The sequence below is a fragment of the Monodelphis domestica genome, chromosome 7 (assembly GCF_027887165.1).
Source record: "Monodelphis domestica isolate mMonDom1 chromosome 7, mMonDom1.pri, whole genome shotgun sequence".
NCBI classification, from domain to species: domain Eukaryota; kingdom Metazoa; phylum Chordata; class Mammalia; order Didelphimorphia; family Didelphidae; genus Monodelphis; species Monodelphis domestica.
The window spans coordinates 136,051,547-136,068,661 of record NC_077233.1 but is presented as its reverse complement, the minus strand read 5'-3'; the positions used below and the strand labels follow the sequence as shown (position 1 = coordinate 136,068,661).

Sequence of the window (17,115 nt, the reverse complement as noted above, 5' to 3'; positions counted from 1 at the left end):
TGTCTGTGATAGACAAAGTCATCTGCCAATCCAAGGAGAGAGATTTTCTAAGCCAAGAGAGGAGACAAATGTAAACCTTTTATATTTGAGAGGCTCAGGAAGTCTTTGTGAGAGAAGTGCCAGAATATCAGACGTTGGCATGAGGGAAAGGGAGGTTTGGTTGGGTAAATGTTTTGAAGATGGTGAAATGAGCAGCAAGATGGCAGAGTGGGCACAACATTGGCTTTGGAGTCAGAAAGATCTAAGTTCAAATGCTACTTCAGAGATTTCTTAGCTGTGTGACCTTGAACATGTCATTTGATCTCTGTCTCCGTTTTCTCAACTGTAAAATGGGTATAACAATAACACCCAGCTCACAGCATTGTTATGAGGATCAAATGGTAGTATTTGCAGTGTTTGGCACACAGCAGGTGCTATATAAATGCTACTGTTGTTACTGTTTTTAAACACTCCTGATAAGTAGTCATCAGATACCCTGGAAACTTCCCCTCCACACCAACTTTTATGTGGTGAAGTCTGTGAGAGGAGCAGGGAGGACAGGAAAGAAGAGGAGGGAAGCAGAGAGGAGAAAGGGAAACTGAGTGGGAGCAGAGCTAGAGCTAAGAGTTCTGCATCTGGTGAGGTTGAGGAAGGCTGACCTAAAAGGAAGGAAGTACTGCTGTACTATGAAGTTTCTAAACTGCTTATATGAGGGAGGAATTGCCCCCAGGATTAAATTGATCCTGCTGCCATTGCAAGTGCTGCGGGGCAGAGGAGAAGGAGCAAGTCCCCCCTCCCCATTCCAAATTTCCTACCCTGGAGAAAACCAGGTTACAGCTCTTAGTAGAAGGACCTGCTGTACTCTGACAATGGAACTTCGTTGCCTCTTCTTACTGTGGATCCTTGGAGAGGCCACTAAAGGTAGAAGACAGAGGAGTCCCTGAAGAGGGAGCATAAGCTTAGCTGGGAGATGTCTGACCTCCTTGGATGGTGTAAGGGGTCCATCTTCTCCCATGCTGAAACTAAGGAAGGATAGACTCACAATGTAGATCATTAGAACAGAAGGGATGGGTGAGGGCATGCCTTTAGAGAGCATTTAGTGTAATACCTGAATTTTTACAGATGAAGAAACTGAAGCTCACCGAAATTGCCTGACTCCTGCATAAATTTGACACAGAGCTAAGTGATGTGCACAACACCAAAGAGAAGTAAGGGTCATAGAGGTTGGGAGAAAAAAGATCCAATCATAGAGCCAAACCCCCTCACTTTATAGCTAAGGAAATAGGCCGGGGTGGGGATTTTTCCAAAGTCACACAGGTGGAAGCCAGGATTGACACAATTCTTCTGACTCCAAGGCTTGTACTTGTGCCATTCCATACTAAGGTGTCTCCTGATGGTGGTGGTGGTAGAGGTGCTTGTTTCTCCCCCCATGCTTTCAACATTTCCACTGGATGCTTGCTTTCTTCCCAGAATCCAGTAGTCCTAGTTTCCAACTCCAGTTATTATGGGAGCAGACTGAGAATGGATGGTTTCAATGAGAGGTTCTGGAAGACCAATATCATCTGGTGGCAACACCTTTTTTTCCTGGTTTCTACACAAGAAGTCTAAATGTCTCCTACCCCTTAGTTCCTATGTCAGGATGTTTGTTAAGGAGAATGTTCTTGGTGTTTCTAAGATGGAGAGAAAATAAAGGGAGCTGGAATGGCAAAAACAAAAAACAAAAAACACCACACCTCTTTTTTTGGAATTTACCAATCTCTGGAAATTGTTTCATTGGATTTAGTGGGAACAAAGCCAAAGTCCCAATTGAAGGGAGGGAGGAGAGAGGCGATGGAACTCTTGGAAGGTGATTTAGAACTGATACTCCACCTATAAAGCCATGAATAAAATATCCTAGAATTATCTATGACATCATAAAACATCTTCTATGATGATAATACTGTAGTGGAGGGAAAATGTTGTGGCTGTATCTGTGTTTAGCAGGGGAATGGGCTGCAGGAGCAGGTAGGAAGTCTGGGAAATTGAGAGCTGGCTTCAGACTGTGACTGAAGGTGCTATCTGAGGAATTCAGGGGATTAGGGAAAGAGATAAAGGCCCTTATTTTTAGCCCAGAAGGTATTAATGGCTCTCCTTAAGTGTTTGGACAATAATGTGAGCTACTGTGAGAAAAAGTCACCTCTAATTCCACTGGAGACCCTGCCCCTTCATTCCAGATGAATTGTCCCAAAGAAATGTGCCTTAATCTGAGGATGATCTAATGATCTATAGAACCTTTGAGGTGATCCTTGCAGTAACTTGGAGACCCTTTTGTGTATCCAAGACTTTACAATTCCAATATAAGCCCCTTTTTAATCAGAAACAAAGAGGCTAGGTTTGTTAGACATGCCCCATTCTAGAAATATTGGCCAACCCTCAGCATTCAGTGACTTGGTCAGTTCTTTTAGTGTTTACTGGATTAACACTTGCTGGGGAAAAGTCTTAACTTCCAAGATTGGGATGCATTTTTAGCTTTTTTTTTTTCCCTGGATTCCAGCCATTTATCACCAGGATTCCACCACGGACATGGTCCCAAAAGAGCTTTCGTTTCTTGAAGATCCCAACTTCTTTGATTACCCAGATTCAGCCCAGGACAAAATCCTGGCTATCTCCCGCTTAATTGGAGAGAAACCTGTTTACTTCACTTCCAATTCAGGTGGGGTATTTGAGAAGCCCTGATTTTCTGAACCTCAGGAGAGAAATTCAGGACTGAGAACAAGAAGTTATTCTCTCAAAACTATTATGTGAGAAACCTAGCTACAAGGAGTCATTCCACTTCTCCAAAGCTCCTTCCTCATATTACTACTTGCCTCCAAGGACTGTTGTGGGGGAAAGAACCCTGGGGATATAAAGTGCTATATAAACATGAGCTGGGAATCCCCATCCTTGGTCCCCAGTTTTCCTAAATGTCAGAGGATTAAAGGAAAAATGTAACATGGTTCCTAAAGCTGACATTTGTATCACACTTTAAGGTTTGCCAAGCACTTTATATACTAATCTCATTTGATTACCTCAATAACCCTTTGAAAATAGATACTATATCCCCATTCTACATGAGGAAATTGATTTGCCTGGCTCTGTGAGGCAGGATGTCAACCTGGGTCTTTTTGGCTCCAAGTCTAGTGATAAAATATCTAAATCTTCCTCTTCTCTCCCAAATAGGCTTCAAATCCAGGTTTTTGCACCACATATTGTTTGGTTCTTTCATCCTCCTCCTTATCACCATCCTCTACCAGTTCTGCACCCACATGTAAGGCCTTGCCACCCCTTCCAGGGCCCTCAAACCCCCCCCCCCCACACCATCAACCTCCTGCTGCTGTCTACTTTTAAGGGATTTCTGTTTATGGCTGGGGGAGGGAGCAAGGGAGGGAGGGAGGGAGGGAGAGTCACTCTTAACTTATTCATTTTTCTGCTCTGCAGGAGTTGCCAAAAAGAGTCCTAAGAAGCTGGACCAGCTCACAGCTCCTTGACAAATTCGTCCTCTCTACAGACTACGAAATTAAAAGGACTTATTCGCTACAATGACCATTCTACGAAAATCATGTTCTCTTTCTTGCCAGTTCCTTCTCTCTTCAATAACTTAAGTATCCTCCCTCCCCTCTCCCCCAAATAATTGAGCTGAGGCCCTAGTGGCATTCACGCTGATCTCATCTTTATTAGCGGTCTTTATATAGCGCCTCCCAGGGTTCCCCCTGCTCCTGGATCTGGAGGAAGCCTCAAGAGGTCTGTAGCACCAGGGACAGGTGGGAGAGGGCAAGAAGGCCAAGTTCAAATAACCTGAAGGAATGAGCACAAGAGCCCCTCCTCCAACTTCCCCCAAGTGGGGCACTCAGTGCTGCAGAGGCTAAGCCAGGCGCTAGTGTGTGGCATGTAAATGTCTGCCACCCCATCAGAAACTAATACAAACCTGGGGAAATAAAGAAAATCCCTAAGGGTCTGGAAAGATGCTGGGCTGCCTGTGTTGGAGAGGAGCTAGCTCTAAGGGGTAGCCAACCAATCCCCTGGTGAGTCATAAAGAGGTTAAGGGGTACCTCTCCCACCCAGAGGGATGCATGAGGTTAGGAGCCGCCTTCCCCTACACTATAGCGTTTGGGGAAGGGAAATGGGCATGTCCTTGGCAAAAAGGAGAGGGTCTTCCCTTACTTTTACTCCTTGATCCTCTATGATTGCTGTTAGTCTCACCCCTGATCCATCTTACCCTAAATTGATGTAGGATAGGGTACCCTCTTCTTTCATTTCCCTCTCTAGGCCCCCTGCAGATTACAGTTGGAAAAAAGCATATCCCTGGGGTTATATTAGCAGGAGGGTGCCTCCTAATTTCCATTTTCCTAGTCCCTACACAAAGGAGAGCATTAGCTGTTCTAAAACCACTTTCTCTCAGCCCCAGGGACCATGGGGACAAGAGATGTAGCTGTTCCCTACAAGCCTGGTCCCTGTTCCATCCTTTTATCATATTGCAGGGAGAAGTTTGTCCCCTAATTTCTCCATTCCCATCCTCCAGGCCTAGGACCACTGGAGAGATCCCTGGTCCCCATCCCTACCCGTCAGTCCCAGAGCCCAATTCCTGGAGGGAATGGGGGCCCCCACCCACCCTATCCCCTCAGTCCCGGGGCCCATCATGCAGCCCTGGGGGCTGCCGTGGGGCTGGAGGGGCAGGGCCCCGAGGCCTGAAGAGGCGGCATGCTCCCCGGCAGATGAGGAAGAACCAGTAGAGCTGTGGAGCGAGCAGCAGGGCGGCCCCCAGGTTGACATGGATGGGGATGTTGAGGGGCACTGAGAGCAGGGACAGGCCTGCATGCTGCCCGTAGGCCCAGTACAGGTAGGGGAAGAGCAGCACTCGACAGCACAGGAAGCTCAGCAGCATCAGGGTCCCATTGACTTTGTGCAGCAAGGTGTGCTGCTGCTTGTACTAGTGGGGAAAAGAGAAAAGGATGAGGGAGGCCTTGGCCAAGGCGACAGCAAGAACCATCCTGAGTCGGTCCCCACACCTCTCCACCTTCTCTCTATCCACTGCTGGGTCACGGGGTGCATGGAAGCAAGGTAAGAGAGGCAGAAGGAAGCTCAGATAGAAGGTCCCAAAGACCATAGTCAGGAGAACAGCTCTTTTCCCTGCCTCCATGAGGATCCTTCATTAGCCCACATGGACTCCCAGCCCAAGGTGATTCTAGTACCTTGGACACTTCCTTGAATATGTCCTTCAAGGAAAAGCTCTCCTACTTCCCCTCACCATCCTCCCTCTCTTCTGCCTTCTACGATTTCCTCACCTGGATGAGGATCTTGCCCAGGCAAACAAAGGGTGTGCTGACTTCAGCCATCAACATGCAGCCCAGAAAAAAGTCCCCCTTGCCTTGGCGCCATACCTGAGAAGAAAGAAAAGAGGTGAAGGATTGGAACCCCAGTGGTCTCATTTGATGCTTCTTTCTTCCCTTTGTTTCTCTCTAGCCCTTCAGCATAACCCCACCCTTGGTGGCCCCAGCCACCCCAGTGTGCAAAAGAAATGCTGGCTACAATAATATAAGAACATAAGCTCCTTAAGGCCAAAGACTTTTGTTTTTGACTCTGAATACTCAGCATCTAGCACAGTGCCCAGCACGCTGGGAGTGTGAGGAGGTCTTAATCAATGTAGGAAATTTCTACCAGTACAGAGAATTGTCTGGTGATAGTGAGAGGTGGTTATTTGGACAGATCATATAGCCAACATATTTCAGAGACGGGGCCCTTTAAAAAAAAACAAAAAACAACTCTTATCTTCCATCTTAGAGTCAGTACTGTGTAGGCAGAAGAATGGTAAGGGCTAGGGGATGGGAATTGAATGACTTGCCTATGGTCACACAGCTAGGAGTATCTGGGGTCAGACTTGAACCCAGGATCTCCTATCTCTAGGCTTGGCTCTCAATGCACCGAGACACCTAGCTGCACCCTTTTTAATCGAGGTCCCCCTGAGTTCAATGCCAGCTTTCCGTCCAATATTCCTGTCACCTAGCACACATTGGTAGTTTCTTAATAAATACTTGTTGGATAAATGCATGGATGAATAATAACTCTCTCTGGTCCCATTCCATTCTTACCACTCTCAACTCGGGCCTTGGTTCCCCCCACTTCTCCATCTCTCTGACTTTCAGTATACCACACAAAATCTATCATGGTGTTGAGATCAGACCCTCCTCCTTCAACCCTTCTTCCAACTCCCCCAGAACTCACCACTGATAGTGGAAAGCAGACCAGCACCATGACTGCATGGTGCAGCACCATGAGGAATTCCTTATGCAGGTAGCCGCGGGCCACAGCCCAAGTGTTTCCTGGGGGACCAGCCCCCCCCTCATCTCTTCCATGACCTTTGACCTGGTGCTTGTGCCAGTGACACAGGAACATGGCATAGATGTCGTAGATGAAGTAGGGCACAGCAAACTGAGTATAGGCTGAAGATAACCAGTGTCTGTAGGGCAGAGAGACGGAAAATGAGTTATGAGAGCAAACATAGCAACAGAATGAGAGGGCAAGAAAGATCAAGATAAAAGGGCCACTAGAAACCATGAGATAAAGATAGAATACTAAAATGAGGGTCAGCAAGGCCTCCAGGATGAGAGGGCCAAATATGAAGTGAGCAAGATAAGAGACGTTAGGGAGAGTCAGAACCAAAAGTGTCAAAGAAAATAGTGTGGTGTCACATAGGTCTGAATTAGGAGTCAGAAGACCTGAGTTCTGTCATAGTCTAGCAGTATGACATTAGGCAGGTGACTTCCCTTCTCTTGGCCTCAATTCCTTTGCAAGAAAGAAATCAAACTAAGTGGCCTCGAAGGTTCCTCCTGGCATTTGTCTGATGTTCTTTGATTTTTATGACATCATAGGAGGAGTAGATTTGATAATGCTGAGTGTGTGTCAGTAGAGGGCAACTGTAGTAATTCTAAAGTCCTACCTGAACCCTGAGGAGTGAATGCCAAGAGCACAACAAAAATTCTATATATTCTGGCACTGAACAACTATACAAATCATTGGAAAAAAATGTGTAATGTTGCAACTCTTATTTTTAATCAATGCCTTGTACCATAACAGAACTGCAGCCCTGTGTCAGCAGGGATGGGACAGAGCAATGGAATCCAGGGTAAGATGCAGACAGTGGTTGAGAGATCAAGACACCTTCTGGTAGTATTTACATGAGATCAGGTCCAAGACAATATGTGGGAAATAACAGAAGAGAACTGAATATGGAGTGAGAGAAACAGCCACAAAGACCAAGAGAACCAGACCATGGAAGGAAGCATGGGGACCGAGTGCTAGTCCAATGAGGGAAGCCAGAATGCTGACTTTGAAGAAACAAGTTTGGGGTGGGAGGGAGGAGGAGGGAGACAATCTGTGAACCAAGAATTAAAAACTTGGGGAGCCAAAGGCCCTTCAGGGTCAGCCTGACAGAAGGGAAAAGAAATGGAAAGAACCCGAGTAGAAACAAAGAGTGAAGAAGATAGAGGAGTAAGGGACAGAAAGATAAAGGCACAATAGTAGGTGGAAAGTGATGAAACTGGCTCGTGGAAAGAAGGGAAAGAAGATGAGAGTCTGAGGTAGCACTAGAATACCAAAGTTTAGAGGAAGGTGGGATTTTAGGAGGAGATCCAAAAAGTGGCAAGAAAAGTTACCAGACTAGAATGAGTTAATCTTACTTCCCTAAAGCTCTCAGTAATTAGGTACCTAGAAGCAGGAACAGCTGTTACCCCTGGATTAGTTTGTTCCCTCCCACTCACCTGAGGATTAAAGGGTGAGGGAAGAGAAGGAATAAAACCGAGGGAATGAAGGAACTGTAAGAGTGATCTAGCTATAAAAGAGTGTTGGGGAGAATTGTACATATATCCAAATCATCCTGAAAACAAGGGAACAAGACAATTGTAAAAGGGGATGAGAAAGGAGAAGGAGATGGGGCAGAGATGGAGCAAAGCCAAGTCATAAATAAAAGAACTCTGAGAAATGGAGTTGGGGACAAGATAGGAGTCTAACAGATCATTATCAGTTGGAAAATGTGCTTTGGGGGCTGTAGGGTCCTTGGGGGAAAGTGAGACAAAGAACCCAAGACTTTTGAGGAACTGACTTGAATCATAGCACAACTCTAGGGGAGGCTACCTCAGCCTCCAGGTTACTGTGCACTAACTCATCAGCACCCTGGACAGTGCTGCACGCCGCTCTCTTTTCAAGCCCTCCTCCCGCCCCACCCCCTTCCCTTGCCCAGGGCTTTTGGCAGACACCCCGCACTGCAGCGGCTGCCAGTGCCAAACTGCGGCCTCTTTCCACTCTCTCCCCACAACCACCTTGACCCTTGAGGTCTAGTATATTGCCATGTTTGCTCTTTTCCCTCCCAAAGGGTTCTGGCTGGGGCTGGACCCCCTAAATTATGGGATGGGCTCTAGATCTGAGCTGGGGCAGGGGGGTTGACTGCTTAGTTCCAAGGCAGGGGAATGTGGTGTGAGGGAAGGGGGGAAAGTGGAAAGCTCAGGGTCATTCAGGTCCTGGAAGGCTCATGAAATCTGGGGAGCACTCTGAGATCTGAGAACCTCTTCGAATAAGCTCTTGGCTCCCCAATTCCTTCTCTTCTCCTATGCCTGACCTTTAAGAACAGGACAAGGCTAAATTTATCCCTGGGTGTTGAGTTGCAGCAGTTGCAGTTAACTTGCTCAGGCCCAGATTGAGGATTGGAGGAAAATGGGACTATCTTCCATGGATTTGGGAGAATCCCACTTTACTCCACTAGTACATGGGGAAAGGTCATCTCATGGCACTTACTGGTCATCAATGATATGTTTGCAGGAAGTGGAGACGATGTAACCAGCTGTGGAGGCCATGATAGCTTGGACTGAGGATACTAGCCTAGGGAAAAGAAGGAGAGGTTTGGGATGAAAGAAAAGGTTAGGATGTTACCATTCCTCCTTTTTATCCATGTACTTGGGGCTCCTTCTCAAAGTATCTTTTAGACATTATCCCCCAAGTTTTCCTTAACATCTGATCCCATCCATCTAGCCATCTAATAATTTCTATCTTACCTCCTTCCCCAAGCTCTCTAACTCAACACCTTCACTTCTGAACCTGTCTGATCCTATTCTTCTTCTCTTTCATCTTAGAAGCTTTCCCTTCATCCTAGAGAGGACATTAGACACATCTTTTGGAAGGGAGATAATTCTGAGAATGATAAGCCCTCCTCTGGGAAGACAGCAACTAGGAAGAGGAGGCACTTAGGGCCTTTTACACTGGTTTGTCCTCACAGTTTGACAACGTACGCCATTTCATCCAAAGTTTTGTCCCATACTCCCTCTACCTCCTTCTATTCTTTTATTCCCTATTCTCTCTTTCCCATAACTTTTCCAGCTCCCTTTTAGGTATCTCTAAAGTTCTATCCTTTTACTTCCCTATCCCCCCCACCCCTCCAGCTCTCTACTTTGTTTCCCTAGTCTCTTGAAAATGTTTAGTCACATGCTGGCCCCATCCTTACTGGTGGGAGAGGGAAATGAGGGAGAGGAAGGGGGACAGGATGTTAGGAGACCAGATGGCTAGGGTTGGATGAGGTCTTCTGGTGTAATAAAGGAAGCAATAGAGAGAGGAAAGGAAAAAAGGAGAGAGAAAGAAATCACTGCAGGGGGTATCTAACTCCTTGAGGGGTCCAGTGGATCCAAAGAAGAGATATAGATGACCTGAGATGTTTCTTTACAACTGTGTAGCTTCCCCATTCCATTATCACATTCCCATCCCCATAAGACCCAAGAGATGGGGAGAAAAGGCTGGAGGGAGAGGAAAGGAAGAGGGGAAGCCGTTTACCTGGCTGAGACAATGACCGCGTCGGCCTCCTCCCAGCGCAGCTGGGGCAGCCTCTGGAGCGTGTTCTTGGAAAGGAGGAAGAGTCCCGGGAACACAACCCCCCCAGCCACCATCGGGGACAGCATCATGGCTTAGGGATTTGGGCAAGGGAAGAATGAGTAGAGTAATAAGGACAGGGGAAGATAAGGCCTGTGAGGAGTTAGAGATGGAGACAGAAAGAAAGAAAAAGAAAGCAAGCAAGAAAGAAAGAGGGTTTGGTTAGGAACAGAAGTAGAAGTGAAGGGAGGGAATAAATAAGAAAAGAAAATATAGATAGGAGGGTCACAAAGAGGATAGAATGAGGACAGAAGATAGAAAGGGAGAGACAGGAGGGTGAAAAGAATGAAGTGGAAGTGGGGGTAAAAGGGAGAAATGGATAGGAACTTGAGATGAAAATAAGAGAGATAATGAGAGGGAGGAGAAGGAAAAATAGAGGGATGGAAAGAGATGGAGATGGAGAGGGGAGGGGAGGGGATACTATGAGAGGAGAGAGAGAGGGATAGAGATAGGGGACAGAGAAAGGGTGAGGACGCAGATGGGAAAGGGACAGAGCCAGGTGGGGGGGGGAGGGTTACGCAAAGAGATAGGGAGGGCCTGAGAAAGGGGGTGGGGGTTTGTTGTTCCAACCCTAAGGGGGAGGAGGGAAAGCCGGGGAGTGGAGGGGAGGCTGGGGAGGGGCAGATGGACAACGGGTCAGCAGTCAGTGCTGCTCTCCCGCCTCCGCCTCCTCCTCACACTGCCACAGTCATCGCTGTCTCTCTGACAGACACGGAGATGGCACATGGCATTATATAGACCAGGCCACCCAACCCCCTGCCCCCTTGGTGGGGTTCAGGGAGGGGGGAAAAGGATGGGGAATCACCAGCTTGGGTGGGCGGGGGAGGGGTGGGGAAACGACAGCACCGACCAGACACCAAGAAACCGGACCTGCAGCAGCGTCTCCCCATGCAGCTCTGAGCCTCAGCCGCTGCGACAGAGATGGGGGGGAGCAGAGAAAGGGGGATGGGGGGGGAGGCCCTTAAAGAGACAGTGGCTGCGGCAGAGGGGGCTTGTGGGGACACAGACCTGATTGAGTCATAGGAAGACCAGGAAGACTGCTCTCCTAAAGAAAGGTAGTCCTATGATCTCGAAAATCCCTAGGAGGTAGCCCCTAGCCCCTCCACCTCTAGGCTTGACCCCATTTCTCCGTCAGTCCTCAGAAGATGCCTGAAATCGCCTCCTTCCCTACCTGAAATAATGTCCCTAGCTGACTTTACTCTAGGGGAACCAGGGCTAGGAGTCTGAACACTGCAGACTGGAATTCCCTTTAGTGGAGGGAGAAGGAATTGGCCTCTCTCTCAGAGGTGGCACTCTCTTCTTCTCTGGAGAATTTGTCCTTGGAGAATAAGGTGAAGGAAACTGAGGTGAAAGAAAGGATCTGGGTGGGCAAAAAACTGATGAAGCATTGCTCGAAAACAGATAAACTCTGCTTCTCTGAAATTCCCAAAGTGTAGGGAAGTCTATCTCCTCCTAACTCTCTCTCTGTTGCCCTAATGCCAACTTGTCGGCTCTCTCTCTTTTTTCTTAACCCTTTCTTTAACTCCAGAACAATAGGGCAAGGGCTAGGCAAAAGGAGTTAAACGAAAAGCCCAGAAGTATCTGAGATTATATTTGAACCCAAGACCTCCCATCTCCAGGCCAGACTGTCTACTGTGCCACCTAGCTGCCCCTAGCTCTTCAGTTCTATACCTTAGCAACTAGTTGATAGTGAAAGTAATAATAAAATAGTGGCTGGAAACAGCTCTGGGGAATAAATAGTACAGTTAGCATTTTCTTTGTCTTTTTTTCAATGATGGAACCGAGATTCAGAGTATGCCATTATTAGAGACCAAGCCAGAATCTCGGTCTCTTGATCCCAAGGCCACTGCTATTCTCACTATAACTCTGCCTCCTCCTCAGTTGCCCCTCATATCTAACCCTATCCACTCTGCCTTCATGTCTCTTGCTCTCCCTCTGGCTCCTTCCTAGCTCCCCTATCCCATCCCCGCTACTCCGATTCATAACACAATTCTACCCCAGGCCTTAGCATAGCACCTTGATGTGTTCATGCTTTTCTCCAAGACCCTCCAGAGTTCCGATCATTGCTCCATTACTCCTCTCTTCTGCCCTCATCTCCCTTGCCTCAATGAGACAAATGACTCTAAATTCAAGATCTTGTGCTGCCCTCCAGTGGTCAGTTGCTGGGACAGCTCCCTGAATATTCTCAGGCCCAAAGCAAGAAGGATGATGGTTGACTGGGCCTGAATTTTAAATATCCTCACACCCTCTCAGAACACAGTTGTTCTTTCTACCTGGATCATGGTGGTGTGACAGGAAGTGAGCATAGTATAGAATGGTCCTTAATCCTTAAGCTTCCAAACTCTAGAAGAGAGATACATACCCATACCCCTGGTCATGGCAGGAGTTAGAAGTGAACGGTTTTTGTATTGCTTATTTTGAGGAGGGGGGATTGCAGAAATTGTTAGGATTAGAACTGAGATCTCAGATATTTTATACATTAAGTTTCAGCTTAAAAGGAAACTCCTTCCCCCCCCCCCCAAACTAGGGACTCCATAGTATCAAAGGGTCAATCATATGAAGACTTGGAGCAGGAAAAATCTTAAGAGATTTGTCCAACCTGCTATTACAAGGAGATGGAAATTGATGCCAGGAGAGTTTAGTGCCTTTATCCTGAACAGATCTTGGCAGGACTTTTGTGGTCAAAAATAAATTTGTAGTATTTTTCCCAACCCACTTTCCATACTTCACAAAAGAGAGGGACCAGATAGAAAAGCTAGGAAAATTCTGCAGGTGAAATTCTTCCTTAGGTATCTATTTTCCACCAAGCCCTTCAATTCTTCCCTCACCCTAACCATCTTACTTGGATGCTACTAAGACAGCCTCCTTTTTCTCCATTTGCAGACCGGAAAGCTTCTGCAGGCTCCAGCAAAGGATGGCAAAAGACATTGGGAAGAAAAAGCAGCCTACTACAAAAAGTAGGGACATACCTGCCTGGTGGAGGGAGCAGAAAGGGCAATGAGCAGTGGGACAATTTCTGGAATGCCCAGTAACTCCTATTTATCTACCACCTTCTCAATAGCTACAGCCCGTGTCCACACCCTGATGATAGCATCTGTTACCAATAAAACTCCAGTGATAATGGTCCCCCAAATCACCAATTCAAACATGACCCTTTAAAGAGTTCCCCCTCCACCCACTCTAGCTGCTGCTTTCTCAGTGTACACGGCTCCCAGTCGCCCCAGAGAACCTCCACATCTTTCCATCCAGTTGGTTCCCCTTTGCTTTGATAACCTCTAAACCCCAATCGTTTACAGCCTGTTTACTCTGAGGCACTCCCCCCCCACACTTTTAAAAATTACTCCATCCCCTACTATCATCTGTCTCCGGTAACCACCTCCCTTCTCCTTTGCATGGACTCTCAGAGAGGACCCCAGAGAGCCTTACCTCAGAGGGACAAGAAGGAAGAATGGGAAAAGTTAGTGATTTTCTTCTCAACTCCAGAATCTGCAGAGGAAGTGGGATAGCTAATCCTCCTTCAGAAGAGACTCTCTCTCAAAACAAAATAAATCGAAAAACCTTAAAACACTTTTTTCTTTAAGAAAAAGTGGGGGGGAACATCTAACGTGAAAATTTTAACAATTAAAAAACTCCATCCCTCCCCTCCCCTCCCCCCCAAAAAATCTCTGTTATGTGGAGGGGAGGGGAGGGAGGAAGCCCGGGGGTGGGCGAGTGGGTTTGTAGATTGCCATTCTCTTTCTCCTGGATAAACCCTTCTAAGCAGCTGTTGAGAGCCTAAGGGATCCGGCCCGCCTAAAGGGTCCCGGGCTGTGGTTTTCGTTCCTGGGCGTCAACTTGCGCCAACATGCGAGGCTCGGGGCCACCGGCATCGGTTGGAAAGGGCAGGAAGAGACCGGCGCGTGTGGACCTGGTCTGCCAGTCCACTGTGGCGAGGAGACAATGGGGGAGGGTGGAGGGTGTGGCTGTTTGCTCTGCCCTCGGTTCTGCCTCCTTCAGCTCCAAGTTGCAGCCTCGGCTCTTTGGGATTCGAACTAGTTTGCCTTTGTCCCTACTTTTCCTTAGCAGTGATTGGCGAAGAGGATACTGGATATATGGAGGGAGAAAAGATTTTGGTGGCATGGGTCCCTCCATCAGTGCAATTGACCACGTCTCCAAATTTTCTCATCCACAGGGATTCTCCACCATGTTTTTACGGAAATCCTCCATTGGAAATCCATTCACAATGCCCCCAGTTTTCTCCGCTTCTTTTAGTATCTCATGTGGGCCAATATACCACTTGGGATGCCCAGCTACTTTTTCTCATTCTCTGCGCATGACAGGTTGTCATAATAACTGGGATAATTCACACCATTTCTCCCCATAAGTCATCAATGGTAATATACTGCAGTTTCTTTACACCCACCATGCCTCCTTCTATTGTCCTTTGGACTACTTATAATTTTGATTCTTCAGAAATCGTGGTGTTCCATAATGTGAAACGTTAGAGTACTATTGGGAAAATTAAAGAGATGGACTGTGATGACATAAAGTAGTTTGAGGTCATTGAAAGCATAGAGTAATTTCTTAAATTCGATACTAAGCCATCTTCTCTAGACTTTGGCTTAAAATATAGGAACAATGGGCTCTTAGCCAGGGGTGGAAGACAATGAACAAAGGCTGCTTAAAGGGAATTTGCCTACAACCTTGAAATCTAATCACAACTTTCTAAACTGAAAAGGGAAGGATAAGGGAGCAGGCTGTGTATGTGTACATACATACACATAAAAATAAAAATTTACCAGGATAGTTATCTTAGAGCAGGACTTCTTAACCTGGGAGTGAATTAATCTTTATATTTATTGATCTACATATAGATAGATAGATAGATAGATAGATAGATAGATAGATAGATAGATAGATAGATAGATTATATCATTTCAGTATAATTGATTCCCCTTGTAATCATATTTAAAAACATCATTCTGGGGGCAACTAGGTGGCTCAGTGGATAGAGATCCAGGCCTGGAGTCAAGAGGATTCTTGGATTCAAATCCAGCCTCAGATATTTCCAACTGTGTGACCCTTGGCAAGTCACTTACCCCTAATTGCTTAGCTTTTATCAATCTTCTGTCTTCAAACTTATATATAGTAGTATGAGTTCTAAGTCAGATGCTAAGGATTTTGGTGGGGGGAAACCCATTATTCAGAGAAGGGACCCACAGGTTTCACAAATGAACTGCCAGAGGACTCTATGACACTAAATAGGTCAAGAACCACTGCCAAAGAAACTAATTTTAAGGTAGAAATAATAATAGAATTAGAGAAGACTAGAAATTCATACACCTACAGTCCCCCAAAAATCTGAGAAGGGAGTTGGCAATAAAGTAAATGGTCTTGGGGCAGCTGGGTAGCTCAGTGGATTGACAGCCAGGCCTAGAGATGGGAGGTCTTAGGTTCAAATCTGGCCTCAGACACTTCCCAGCTGTGTGACCCTGGGCAAGTCACTTGACCCCCATTGCCTAGCCCTTACTACTCTTCTGCCTTGGAACCAATACACAGTATTGATTCCAAGACAGAAGGTAAGGATTTTAATAAAAAATAAATGATCTCATATATACATAAATATAGGATCACACACAAATAAGGATAATAAGCAAGGTCAAGTAGATATCCTAGACATCTTTCTTTTCTGTCCATATTCTCTATTGATTACACCATCGACTTGGGGGTTTAATTGCCATCTCTGTACTCATGGCTCTCAAATCTATATATCTATCCCTAATCTCTCTTCTGAGAATTTCTGAGACAGGAGGAAAGACAAGGATAGTCCAAAATGTATCCTAAATTTTGAGAGAGCCAATTTCAGAGTATAGAGAAAGAATAGGAAGCATCCCACTGGTAAAACTCCATAAGATTTTTTAAAATTAACTTCAAAATACATACACCAAAAAAATTCCTCGAAGATGAAAAAGGGAGAAGGGTCTAAAGAGATCAAAGTGGATGAAAAGCAAAGGTATCTTTTTAAAATTACCTTCTGTCAATACTTAGTATCAAATATAATGCAAAAGAGCAGGTGCTCCTGACTCCAAGCCAGGCGCTCTATCCATTGTACTACCTAGCTTCCCCCCAAGTTAGATTAAAAAAACATATTAAGAAGATAGAAACAAAGATAGATAAGGGAAGATGAAAACAAAGTCCTGGCATAGTCCTTTAAGGACATTGTCAAAGATACTGAAGTTCAGAATAAGTTTGAAGGTGACACAACAAAGAGAATTTTTTTTTAATTGGAGGAAAGAGAAGGGTCAAAATTTGCTCCTAGGGAATGAGTGCAAGAATAACAATACAAAGAGAAGACAAAACAGCTTGAATCTTATTTCATTTCTTTCCTTTGCTAAGGAGAATCATCTTTGGACTGGAACAAAAGAAAAATGACTAAAATAAAGCTGAAATCCAGTAGGAAGATAGTAAGAAAACACTTAATTGTTCTTCATGAGTTCAGAACTCAAACCAGATGAACCATATACTCAAGTACCAAAAGCACTGACAAAAATGATTACTGATTGTCAGAGATTTTTAAATGATTATGAAATGGCTTGAAAGAAGAGATATGAGAAGACAGCCCCATCCCAACACTTTGCAGAGGTAGGAGATCCACAAATTTTGAACACTGAATATATTTTCAGACTTTTTCAATGTGGCGATGAGTTATGCTTCATCAAAAAAGAATATTTTTCATTTTCTTTTTCTTTAAAAATATTATGTATTATAGTTTACCTGTCAGATATGGAGATCTAGTATGGAAATAGGAAGAATTTATGATCAAACAAGAGACAGAGAACATTACAAGTTATACAATTAATAATTTTGACTATATTAAATTTAAAATGTTTTGTACAAACAAAATCAATGTAATCAAGATGAGAATGGAAACAACAAACTGAGGGGAAAGTTTTAGTAACAAGTTTCTCTGATAAAGGTCTCATTTCTCAAATATATAGAGAATATAAGTCAAATTTATGAGAATATAAGTCAAAGAAATCAAAATTATCAATAAGCACATGAAAAAATGTTCTAAAGCTCTCATAATTAGAGAAATGCAATCACCTCACACCTAGCAGACCAAGATGACAGCAAAGGAAAATAATAAATGTTGAAGGGGATGTGGCAAAGTGGGGACATTAATTCATTGCTGGTGGAGTTGTGAATTGATCCAACCATTCTGGAAGGCAATTT

At 45.3% G+C, this 17,115-nt stretch overlaps 2 protein-coding genes across 5 annotated transcripts; one reads left to right on the top strand and one right to left on the bottom strand.

The window, feature by feature from the left end:
* Window positions 1-1,771: 1,771 nt before the first annotated feature.
* Window positions 1,772-3,554, top strand: C7H16orf92 (chromosome 7 C16orf92 homolog). 2 transcript variants are annotated; one of them, XM_007499436.3, is made up of 4 exons: window positions 1,887-1,983; window positions 2,513-2,671; window positions 3,178-3,265; window positions 3,436-3,554. In XM_007499436.3, the coding sequence occupies exons 1-4, from the start codon at window positions 1,935-1,937 to the stop codon at window positions 3,455-3,457; spliced, it is 318 nt and encodes a 105-aa protein (XP_007499498.1). In that variant the 5' UTR covers window positions 1,887-1,934; the 3' UTR covers window positions 3,458-3,554. The 2 variants fall into 2 exon arrangements, with proteins under 2 accessions (XP_056661527.1, XP_007499498.1); XM_056805549.1 differs by lacking the exon at window positions 3,178-3,265 and having other exon boundaries at window positions 1,772-1,983.
* Window positions 3,555-3,645: 91 nt separating this feature from the next.
* On the bottom strand, window positions 3,646-13,803 carry TLCD3B (TLC domain containing 3B). 3 transcript variants are annotated; one of them, XM_001368475.5, is made up of 6 exons: window positions 13,330-13,800; window positions 12,746-12,876; window positions 8,782-8,865; window positions 6,217-6,451; window positions 5,280-5,375; window positions 3,646-4,924 (listed from the first exon to the last, which is right to left on the bottom strand). In XM_001368475.5, exons 2-6 carry the CDS (start codon window positions 12,868-12,870, stop codon window positions 4,616-4,618), a joined length of 849 nt encoding a protein of 282 aa, XP_001368512.2. In that variant the 5' UTR covers window positions 12,871-12,876; window positions 13,330-13,800; the 3' UTR covers window positions 3,646-4,615. The 3 variants fall into 3 exon arrangements, with proteins under 3 accessions (XP_001368512.2, XP_007499499.1, XP_056661524.1); XM_007499437.3 differs by lacking the exon at window positions 12,746-12,876 and having other exon boundaries at window positions 13,330-13,803; XM_056805546.1 differs by lacking the exons at window positions 12,746-12,876; window positions 13,330-13,800 and adding an exon at window positions 9,808-11,076.
* Between the last annotated feature and the right edge of the window lie 3,312 nt (window positions 13,804-17,115).